The sequence below is a fragment of the Pteropus medius genome, unplaced genomic scaffold (genome assembly GCF_902729225.1).
Source record: "Pteropus medius unplaced genomic scaffold, Ma_sr-lr_union100, whole genome shotgun sequence".
NCBI lineage: Eukaryota > Metazoa > Chordata > Mammalia > Chiroptera > Pteropodidae > Pteropus > Pteropus medius.
Genome location: NW_024349141.1, coordinates 1,333,402 through 1,345,831, shown reverse-complemented (window position 1 = coordinate 1,345,831; position 12,430 = coordinate 1,333,402). Strand labels below are relative to the sequence as shown.

At 38.5% G+C, this 12,430-nt stretch overlaps 1 protein-coding gene across 1 annotated transcript in view; it reads right to left on the bottom strand.

The window, feature by feature from the left end:
- The window catches only part of CADPS (calcium dependent secretion activator), a 445,139-nt gene that overhangs the window by 65,629 nt on the left and 367,080 nt on the right, over nucleotides 1-12,430 (bottom strand). The window contains 3 exon segments of the mRNA XM_039880531.1: nucleotides 434-508; nucleotides 7,642-7,789; nucleotides 11,608-11,763. Of these exon segments, the coding sequence (XP_039736465.1) occupies nucleotides 434-508; nucleotides 7,642-7,789; nucleotides 11,608-11,763 (379 nt within the window).

The following is a 12,430-nucleotide window of genomic DNA, read 5'->3' as shown; positions in this document are numbered from 1 at the left end:
CTATAATTCATGAGGGTGACTGAAATAGCTTTATCTGACTTTTATGTTTTATTATGACTCTCACTGCATGTGAAACTAGAGAAAAGGGGGTTTTCATGATGGCAGAATTCCTTATTACCATTTAACTTTCTGTATTTAAAAATCTAACTTTGTCAGTGCTGAAAAACAAAACAAACATTTTCCGCATAACCTAGTGCAACGTTTGGGGACAAATTCTTATTAAGTTAACATATGCCACTTCATCAATTCATCTTCACACGGCTTGCAATCATCAGAAAAATCATTCGGAGCTGAGACTGGGTGACGTACAATCTTGTTTCCTGAGAAATATAAGTATCCAGCTCAACTTTTTAACGTGTTACATTTTAATGGAAATGCAGACATAACAAAGCAATGTTTGCAATGAAACATTTCACCTGAAGCTGAAGGTTACCTTTGCAACCAAGAGTGTTATCATTTCTTTAACAGTTTCTTCAATTAGTTCGTCTATTTTTGAATGGTATTGATGCTAAAGAACACAGAAAGACAAATATTAGCATGTTTAGAAGGTGATGGCATTGCATCCAGCAGTAATTTTTAGATAACGCAATTTATAAATAAAGCCTGGCCTGCAGACCCAGTTTATTTCCACAGCCCCAGAAGCAGCTTTAAGATTCTGACTTCAGGTCTTTGATGAAGAGAGATCCGAAGCACTTAAAAAAAATTACCGGGCCCATTGTTCCTCACCCAATGCTTTCAATGGCTTTGATATATGTAGAGATATATCTACATTTGCAAATAGCTCGATACATTTACAGATAGCTTGCATGGATAGCTTAACGGCCTAGCAGTGTGTTGATTTGGGTCTTACAAAGCAAGATACCACAATAATTTAATACGGGGGATAAAAAATTATCTTCGGAAACTGGTGCCCCCACCGGTTTGTAGCTTAGGAGGTAGAATCCTTCCAAAGGAAATTCGACCAATACGCTGTGAATGATTTGGCAGAAACTGCTCCAAGACCTTCGGATATTTTGCTTCAGAGCCCCCCCACTTCTATCTTAAGGTGCTGACTCAGCGCTGAGGCAAATGTCTCTTTCTGAACCCTTGTGGCTGCCACTCATTTTCTCCACTGATGGATTAGCAGATCCAGGTTAACAACCTCTACTGAGACTGCTGCTAAGTTTTTCAATTTCTCTAACTGCTGCTGTCGGTTATTAAATTTAAATAGTAATGCGAAAACAAACCCCCACACAAACAAAAATCTGCTGTAAATGCCAGGAAAAAAGAAAAACCGATTTCAACAGAAAATACTGTATGCCAGCTCCTTGACATTTATTAGATCATTTTAGTACCCATTTGAATTATTCCATATTTCCTTAATAAAAAATAACAATGCAAAACATTGCTATTTGGAAAGGAGAATGCACTTACCCACTCTTTAGCAAACTTTCAGAAGGATGATTAATTAGGAATGAAAAAAAGGAACAGTGCAAATAAAAATTAGGACAAAAGGATACATGAGAAAATAAAAATTAAACAAACCATCAAAAAAGATATGAAAACATACAGAAATAATAAACCATAGTAATATGGTTTAATATTCTGATAACTGGCAATCGGAATTATTGAAAGTGAGCAAAAGGACGTGAATTAGGTTTAATTCATTTAAAGTCATAGGAAAGTTTTGTTTGTAATTGGAAGGTCTAGATAAAGTCCCAGCACAAAGCTGATAAGTCATGTTGCCTAAGAAAATATAGTTTGGTTTTTTCATCTGTAAAAAAACAGACAATACTACTACCCAGAACCAATGGGGGAGGGGAGAAGCCAGAACAAATTAGTGATTTTACAGGGAATGAGGCAGACCCTGTATAAAGATATTTAGCACGTTGGTTTTTATTATCATTATCGTTGTTGTTGTTGTTGCTGCTGCTGTTCTTAATAAATTAGGGCCAAGTCCTGTCCCGGCATTCTGTTTTCAGACTCATTGATCTGTTTTGAAGATCAAGTAAGGGTCTGGATGTGAAAATATTTTGTCAACTTATGACTGTAATTTCAATATTATAAAGTAGAAGATAAGGGTAGGGAGAGATGGTCTTCTTGCTTAGTCGTGTCATTTTAGTTTTCTTTTAGTTGATAAGAGGGAAAACGAGAAAGCAAATGGCCCATGTTGTATAGTCCTGATAAACAGAACCCATGTTGGCTCTAATGCTAACTTCACAAAAGGATTTACTAGTAAGTGGCATAAACCTGAAGCTAAATGCAAAAACTATCTGCAGAATTCTGTGCTAGAAATACAAAGAAAGATGTCAGAGCAAAGGAATTCAGGAATATTGACAGGGCTCCAAATTCATTTTTAGGTCTTGAGATAAGATCCAGAATCACATGCTTACTTTCCCTCCTCATGTGACTGCCTCCCTCTGCTAGATTTTCTTTGGATTGCTATAAATGATTCACATTTATTAAATTAATTATGAGATTTAACTAACTGAGAAAAGTTAGTCGTAGGAAAAATAATACAATGTGAAATATTAAACGAGGGGCTTCGAACCAAGCAAAGAGCATCATTGAAAATAAAAACGTTCTCTCGAAAAACTTGGCTGAAATGGCAAACAGAGCCAAGAGCAAGTGTTCTCTATGCTTCAACTAAGGAAGAGTTAGGCAAGATTCGGTCTGAGGAGTTAATAACGTCATTCTTTCTCAAAGGGGAACAAGCTTTCTCTTCAGAAATGGGGGAATCTCACACCTTTTCATTCTCTAAGGAATCCAAACTAAAGTATATAGATAGGGACATGGTGGTTTACGAGAACCTCTTCTCACTTTCAATTTTTCTATGCCAAACTTGGCCCTGACTTCTCTCCAGGTACTCCCACTATCTCTCTCTTTCACTCTATATGAATATTTTGATATCTACTCCTACACATTTCTTTTATTCTGCTTGTGAAAAAAAATGTTTTGATATGATCATTTGGACTCTTCCAGTGGAAACTTGAGCATGTCAATCTCTGTTGGTCTATTTCCTCATCTCTGCAGTAAGGTTAGAATTATCTCTGTTATGAATATAGAAATCATATTCACCTAACAAAGTAGTGAAACAATGCATGAAAACATGGTTTCGGAACATTTTGCTATACAGCAGTATTACAACTACTAAAACTAATGATTAACATGGTGGTTACATGTGTGTATGCATTCTCTAAACTCATCTAAAATCTATATACTTTATTGTATGCAAATTATAATCTCAATTAAATAAAACATACTTTGAGAGAGGTAGTAGGGCAGGGTAATATCTACTATGCTTATCATGCAGTAAAGGGGTACCTAACAAAGCAGTCTCCCCATTCCTATATAAGTAATTACAAAATACATGGATTCTTTTTACCAGATTCACTCAAGACTTATTGACTGTCTTGCTTTTCTGGAGCAAGAGTGAGTACTCTCCCTTTACTCTGCTCTTTCTTGGGAAGTAAATTGTTCCATGGAGATGTGAAGCTCCATGAAGAGATATAAGTACTATTGGGGCCTCTTTTAATTAACATCCACTCAACTAAGATTATCTTGTCACAAAATTTCTTGCAGTCGGATGAATTATCCAATTCTACCTGCATCCCAATATGAGTACAAAGAGGGATCCTTCCTGTTTTTGCATTTTCCATTCCCTTCTGCTGGTCTTCGTGGGTTGGCTTGATGATGATGATAATAATAATACCTCTAAGTTATATTCTGGGTCACTAGATTATAATGATAGCAAGGGAACTACTAGTCTTTGATGGCATGGAGAGTTTGGGGAGTTTACTTTTGCTTCTAACAAGCTAAGTTGCTGCAAATTCACAATCACTTTGTGAAAAATCATTCCACTTGACTTCCTGTGCTGCACATTTTGCCTTGTCATGAAACAGATTGTGTGTATGTTGTCTTTCTGTTAAGACCATCTGACCTTGGAAATGAGAAGAAAACACACTAGACCAAGTGAGAAACTATTTAATACACAATTTCCTCTCTATTGGTGCCTTACAAATTTTAATGAAAAAAATAAATATTTAAGATGGAAAAGTATGGTTAACAAATGTTTCAACAGCTGCCTTTAGATGGTACTTTACCCCAGTGATGAAATTCGTGAAGTGATCTTAAAATTGGAGGATATCGTATCACCTGGCCAATATCTAGTCTAAAACACATTGAGGGCATTGGAATCCAGGTGGAAGCAGGTATTAGTAACTAGATCTATAATATGAGCTTAATATCAAATACTCACAAAGGGAAAACTACAAAAAAAATTAGACTTCTATCTATTCTCCCAGTTTTAGGATATTTTCCAGCCACCTTCGGCCAATCTCATTTGAACGATTCAGCTTTACTTCGTAGATAAATATCATCATTCTACAACGTAAGAAGAGGTAAGAAGAGACCATTTGCATGAGACTTCCCATTGGAGTTCTACTAAAGGTCACAGCCACAGAGCAAGATCCCTCAGAGAACTTGCTATTTCTCATTATATATCTCCAACTGGGGTCTTTAGTTCAGCCTAACAAAGTTCACAGGTCCTCTGAAATTGTATAGAAAAAAATGTGTGAAAGCATTTTTTCCCTGGGAAAGGGCTCTATAAATTGCATTGGATTTTCACTCGGGGTCTATGACAATACTCCTCACCACTCTCCCCAAATCCAAGTTCACAAAAAAGTTAAGATCAGAGCGACTTGGCTTGTTTGGAAGAATTATTTAGCTTTCTGACCAGGTATGTGGGAGTTCTTTAAACACAACTGTGTCAATCTGAAAAGGGGCATTAAAAACTACTGAGGGGAAAGGGAGGCCAGTCCTAGTGTAAAAACCCTTCTCACCTTAGAATGGTATTATCCTTGTGAAATTCAGTTAAAATAGACATCTCTAGAAGCCCCAAGGGGTAATAGATAAATTGGACTTCACGAAACATAAACGAACTTTTGTGCTTTAAAGAATTACTATCAGAAAAGGAAAGAGACAACCTACAGAATGCGAGAAAATTATATAAATCATAATGGTCTAGCAGCCAGAATATATCAAGAACTCTCATAACTAAATAATAGAAGGACAACCCAATTTTAAAAATGAGCAAATAATTTGAATAGACATTTCTTCAAAGAATATATACAAATGGCGAATAAGCACATGAAAAAGATGGCCAACATCACTGCAAATCAAAACCACAGTGAGACTCCACCAGGATGGCTATAATTGAGAAAAGCAGTTAGTAAGTATTGGCTAAGATGTGGAGAAATAACATTTCTCACCTTAATGATGGGAATATAAATGGTATAGCCACTTGGAAAAACAGTTTGGTAGTTCTTCAAAAAAAGTTATACATAGAGTGACCATATGATCAGAAATTTCATTCCTAGGTATATATCCAAGAGAGCATAGGTCCACATGAAAACTTGTACACAATATTTATGATATTCATGGCAGCATAACTCATAGTAGCTAAAAAGTTGAAACAACTCAAATGTCCATTAACTGATAAACAAAAGTGGTATATACATATATAGAATATTATTTAGCTATGGAAAGGAACGAAGTATTGATACATGCAACAACATGGATGGACCTTGAAAGCATTGTGCTGCATGGAAGGTATTGGTTACAAAAGGCCACATAATAGTATATTCCATTTACATGAACTGCTCAAATAGTCAGGTCCTTAGAAATAGAAAATAGAGCGGTAGTTACTTGGGGCTGAGGAAGGAGGGTTGGGAAATTACTACTAATGGGTCTGTGTTTCTTTTTAGGGTGATAAAAATATCCTACAATTGATTGTGGTGATGGTTGTACAACTTAGTGAAGATACTAAAATTTATTGGATCGTATACTTTAAAAGAGTGAATTCTATGGTATGTGAATTAGATCTCCATGGGGGAAAAACAAAGAAAGAAGCTCCAAGGGAGAAAAAAATCAGGAAGAATAGGATTCGTAAAATCACCCAAGATTCTTAGAGATCGTTCATAGTAGGGTTTTGAAAGTGAAAGTGGGCTCTGTGAAGCATAAGCGACTGTTTAGAGTCCCCTAGAGAAGTGGCAGTATGTGGGTGATGGGTAGTGTAGAAATACAGAAATGGAGAGGAACATGGTAGCCTGGGCTCTGGGCCCCCTTTTCCTTGGTCCTCTGCCCTCTGCTTAATCCACAGCAGCTCTAACTTTATCTGTTTCACATTCTGGCTTTGGTAAGGTCTGAAGAACTGATTCTGCAACTAAAAACAGCCTAAATAAAACTAGAATTGTGCTATCATTTTACAGATGAAGAAAACTAGGTCTAAAGAGACTGAGTGAGCGACTTGACCAGTTCCAGTTTGCAGCAAAGCTAGGGTAAGATACCCAACCTAAGCCTTTCTCAGGATGCTGTCCTTTGTGCCTGAGTGCTTCTCCTTAAATCATTTTTGGATACTGAGCTTCCAGACCAGTGATTCTCAAAGTGCGGTCTCCAGACCAGCTAGCTTCATCAGTATCAGGCAACTTGTCAGATGGCAAATTCTTGGACCACACCCTAGACTTATCGGAAACTCTTGGGGTGAGACCCAACAATCTGGGTTTTAAGAAGCTCTCTCGATAGGTCTGATGCACACTGAAATTTGAGAACCATTGCTCCAGAACATTCACATGCAGCAAATGCAGCTGGGAAAGAGAACCCCTTGCATTTGACCCTAGTGCCAGGACCACAGCCCCCTGAGGAAAAGTCCCCAATGAGAAAAACAGTCAGGAGCAGAGGCTAAAAGGTGTGGCTGAGGAAGCTGATTTGGAGGGGAAAGAAGGTTAAAGATGATCTTGCCAGGAAGAGAATACAACCAACCTACATTTAAAAAAGGAAGGTGCTGAAAGAGAAAATAAATAACGAAGAAGGAACAAATATAATTTAGTAAAAATTCTGAGCATGTAGGGCTGGTATCGAAAGATCTGATTTAGGAGCAATTTATGCCAATTGGCAACAACATGAGAGTTGCCAGAAATGTTTCTGAATTAATTCTAAATTGGTATATGAATATCTAGCTGGCTTAAGGCCATCAGAGAAAAATGATCATGATAGTCTTTAATCAAGCCCAAGTTGCTGTTTCTTTCTCCTTTACATTTTAAATACCACTTTGGAATTGGAAACGTAGCGAAGGACTAAACTTTTGGTCAGGAAAGATTCACAATTGAGTCAATTCGAGGAGAATTAAAGTCTGAGATTTCTTAGAAATTCAGAACCTACTGCTGAAGACTGGATAGCAGGGCGATCTTACACAGAAGATAGCTTGATGCAAAAAGTGAGCTCTCCTGCTATCCAGATGTTCAAAGTGATAAAATGCACTTCAAATGTGAAAATGACTTGCATTCTGGCAAAGAGATCTGTTGGAGATACCAGCCTAATAAATAAGATCATCAAACATCATTTGACTTAAAGGAACTTTACGGCCACCTCGACTCCAGGCAAAAATCACTTCCAAGTGACTCGCATGCTCATTAGCACATGCCTTAGACATTTACTTAACAAATAGATACCAAACATTCATCTGTGGCTTAATCCGCAATGTTAGAGTATATTTCTCAAACTAGCATACTAGTATAGATAGAAGGAAATTGTGAAGTTTTCTTCTACATGATCAATGGCAGGGTGGGGAAAAAAAAATCTGTATTTTTTTTTTTTTTTTTTTACCTCTTGGCCCATTTCCATGCTGCAAAGTTTTGTTGATTGAGCTTTGGCATCAACCATAACATTAAACATGGTGCATATTGACTGTGGGACTCGAAAATCTGTTGATCGACTGGTTTTTTGCAGCTTAACTTCAAATGCAATCCTGGTTCTATTAAAACAAAGTAGGAAAAGACCAATTCAGCATTCAGATGGCAGCAGGTGGAGGAGACATTTTCTGAGAGGTCAGTGAAAAAGAAAATTGAAGGCTGTAATCAGTTTCAACCGACAATGACTTCACATGTGTTCTTTTTAAAATGACTTTCCCGATTAAGGAAGGACTATTCAGGGAGACAGCCACGTAAACCCTTCCTTTCTCAGCAGTACATGGAACACCTGTAGCTCGGCATATTTCTGTCTATAATTTACATGCTATGGAGAACCCTAATTGTAGGAGAATGAATGAATTAACAAAAACCCAATTACAGCATTATAGCATATGTAAGTTCTCTCACATTGGCAACTGCCTACCTTGAATCACTTCATTAAAAAACCAAAAAACAAAAAAGCAGTTTCCAATCTTCAAAATCTCATGGTGGGGAAAAATCTTAAATGACAGTTATTGTTTTTATTTTTTTCTTTCTGGTTTTGAAAGAGACGAAAGTAAAAAAAAAAAAATCCAACGAGCTTATTATATTGCTTTAACGACTAAAAAAATAAGATGGCTACGTTTGGGGAGGACAGTGAAATTATGGAGAAGTGGTAACAGGGAACTTCCACTGTATTTCTTTGTGTGTTTTGCAACGTCAATGTATTGTTTTGTAATCAGAATATATTATTTCTATAAATAAAAATGTCATAATATACTTACCAATTCAAGAATTGTGTAATTATGGAAACTTAATGTGACAAAATTCTGACTTAGGTAAAATTATGATCCTAGCACCGTACTAATAGTTCATGGGAAAAACCCAGTTCAACATGGCCAGCTGGTAATACAGGTGTGAGATCTAATCCTTGATATCAGCATTGTAAAGGGGACCGGTTATATTTTAAACGATTATAGAGAAGTGGGTCACATCATCACATGTCTTTGAAAAAAAGCACCTGGTTAGTAAGTGGTTTTTTTTAAAGGTCCTTTCGTCCAAGGCATCTTTTCAGCATTGTTCACTGTCAGGTTCTGGAGATCATGCAGCCATCAGGAAAGCATCACTTTAAGAGGCATTTGTAGCAGTTTTCTAACAGTGCATAGGGGGACCACACAGCTAGTTAGCTCAGGAAAGGATGCCAGCTTGCTAACACACCCTGGGTGCATGCAGGGAAGCCAAGTATAATTTCTAAGGTTGGAAGCCCAGTTCTTAAGAAAACAACTAGAAAAAAAAAAAACAACAAAAAACTCACCCTTAAAACACTCCTATATATTATATGATCATGTTAAAGATAAATGTATCTTGGCTTCTAAAGACTCGGTGCACTGAAGTAGCTTTTTAATCATGATGATCATTTTAAGCTACGCTGAAAATACATAATTTTCTGGTTTCGTGAAAAGGAGACCTGCTGGGGACTGAGTTGGACAGGTCCCTGTGCATATCTTGTGAGGCTTGTGTACCAGTTCTGAGCCGATTTGAGAAATGGAAATGCTAAATTGCTCCCTTACAATGAAATAATTGTCTTCTGTTTTCACAGGAGAACTGTTCATAACCCTTAGAGTTTGAGGCTTTGAAAAAAAGAAGCCAAGCGCAAAATTAATGCGACCGAGAGGACTCTCTGGGGCCAAAAAGCCAGGAATGGAGAGGTCAGTTAATCCTTGAGGGCAGAGTTAGGGTGCCTTGTTTTGTGTGGAACACGGTACCTGATATAGACCAGACTAAAAGCTCTGTAAAGTCCATCAAATAAATGATTTAAATTTCTCAGAAACTGGGAGATAAGGAGTGCTCGATTGACTTTTTGGAGTTGCATATTTACATCTATGAAATCATGTCCTTACCAAGAGCCATTTATTCTGTCTCAAAGAGGAAAGCAAAGGTTCTAGGCTCCACAAATGCAGATTCTATGTCTTAAAACATCCAAAGACTGCTTCATGTTTTACCCTCTGACTCTGGAGGTCTGGGGATGAAATGTCCACCTATGTTTGCTCTTGTTTGTGTTTGTGCTTATGTCTGTGGCCTTAACTGAAAGGGACACCAGGGCCAAGTGTACACACGCAGTTACACCTGGCCCTGACTAACTTCTATTAATAAAAGGTTACCTAATAGCTATATGCCCGGTATGATGCTGGGACATGGGGAGGGTGAGGAGCTCAAAATGAACAGGATATACTCCTTCTCTCTGAGTAACTCACATTCTTTGGTATGGCTGACTCATAAAGATATGTGGTAAGGGATAAAATGAAGTCACTATCTACCTTTTATATAGATATATCTTCCCTTTTTCTCCCAGCATCTCCCTATTATTTATTCCTGACTCAAAAGACTGGCTTCTCAGAGAAGGGCAGATATGTCTTTCTGTACAATTGTGTGCACAGGTCAGAAGTTAGTAAGTCTTAATTTGAATGCATTGCAGCTCCTAGTATAGATCAGGGAAGAACATTTTGCTGCAGGGGAACCGCCCTGCAAGTAGTTTTCATAAAATGGTTTTGCCATAAGGAAAAACTGGCTTTTCCTAAAATTGATACGGATGTACAAGATGGTAAAATTCAAAACCCTAAGGAAACGTTTTGACCTTGGATTTGAGAAATAGGCTTGCCATCGATTCTAAGAGTGAGAAGAAAATAGTAAAGCACAAGATCTGGAACACCAGGACTTTAAGCTTCCCGAAGTGCCATCAAACACCTGGCCAGATTCTGCATAGCCATAGTTCCTTTCCTAATTCCTGCTGAAATGCTCACTTACCTGGGACTGTGATATCTTTCTGCCTTTTTTGGTTCCAGTTTTGACACTGTTACTTCTCTTTTCTTTTTCCAAAATATAAAGTGATGAATTCAGAGCAGTCCTAGCCAAACGCAGCCTCCATCTCTCACAATTGGTCCATCAACTAAACTATATAACATCTGGAGATCTGGAGTGGCCTGTGCTGCTAGGTCTTTTTTTTTTTTTTGAATGAGGAAAGATAATGGAACAGTTGTGAACTGGAAAAAGGACTTGGATGTGTGTCTGGGGATAGATAGGGTGATGATAACGATGTTAAATCTGAGGATATACAGATATAGATACTCCATGAGGAAGGAATACCGTCTCTCGTTCTTCACAGTATGCCAAGAACTTAGCACTGTGTGGCATATAGGAAGAGCTCAAACACTTTCTGTTCAATGGATGCACGTTGCCCTCATTTTTCTTTTTCTTACCTTCAGAACAGCATACCTGGGAATTTCAAGTGCAGTATTCCCACCTCAATCTTATATCCCCCCAGTGAAAAAGTAGGCAAAATGTCTCATGGCCCCTTGTTGATATCTACTTAGATTTTAGGCAAGACAATTAATAATTTTCACAGAGTACAGGCTCAGTTCATATATACAGAATGAACGATGCTGCTGAGTTCCTGCCCACACAACTGGAAAGGCATGAGACTCCTGTTACCTACACTGGGTACCCAGGCTCTAGAATTGTACGTGCTTCTTTCATTTTCATCTAGCTATCCGCCCACACAGACATACGCTCTTATATTTAAATATGTATTTGTTAAGTAAACGTTTTGTGCCAAACCCTGCTACATATCAGGGATACAGAGGTGAACAAGAACCGACATGGATCTTTTACTCCTAGAGCTAAGTAAAAAAGTTGGCAGCCACATCGTGTTGGGTTTGGGACAGACATGGGGCAGGTGAACAGAAGCAAGACATGGGTGGCCACCACTTCAGCTGACTTTGACAAGCAATCGTCTCCTCCAAAATACTCCAAATTATGGCCATTTGAAAGAGTAGCCATCTACCCTTCCCTGAGTCAGTGTATAGCGAGGAAGGAATGCAGAGCCTGTCCAGACACCTGTGCTTACCTTTTGACACAAGATTCAATCATGTCACTTGCCATCAGCTTTAGCCGTTGTTCCAGGTGTTTTCCAAACTCTTCTTCGGGCCAGTGCAAGTCTCGAATGAAGGTCTGAAGGGCGTCGAGTTTCCAGAACAGATCCTCTGAAGTTCCTGATCCATTACTGGCAGGATAAAAATTAGGAAACGAGAGTCACCCACTGGCCTCAGGTTCTGAAAAGCTGACACAAAGACAACTGGAGACTAGAAGGCTTAAGGCAAACAGTGGCTTCAACATACAAAACGACGCGTGTTGGCGGTGGAGGTGGGGGCAGTCTCCACCGGCAGATATTGAGTTTTACCATACATGACTTAGTCGGCTTCGCTCAGCCAATTATTCCAGACCAGTGAGAAGTCTGAGGAAGGTATTGCCCCACAACGGCCAGGAGAAGGATGTATGGTAAAAATCAGCCTTCTTTTAATAACCACATTAACACATGTGATGATTCAAATGAAGGCCACGAACCAGAGGGAGAAGTAAGTCTCAACAAATAATAACTACATGGCAACATGCAGTTATTAAAATTCAGGGTTTCATGCATTTCCCCAGCTCCCCTCCAGAGCAGAGGCCTCTTGGAGATTGCACAAAACTTAGTTTTAAAAGGACAGTGCTAACAAAGTGGTGAGCGAGGACCTGCTTTCTCTCTTGAAGAGCTGGTAAGAAATTGGGGTGACTCAAATCGAGACGAGTACACCTGGATACCTTGAATCCAAGACTCTTGTTCAGTTTGGTTCTTAATCCAATTTTCACAGACCAGCCCATTGCATGGGCAGCCCCAGGACGAGGAGAGT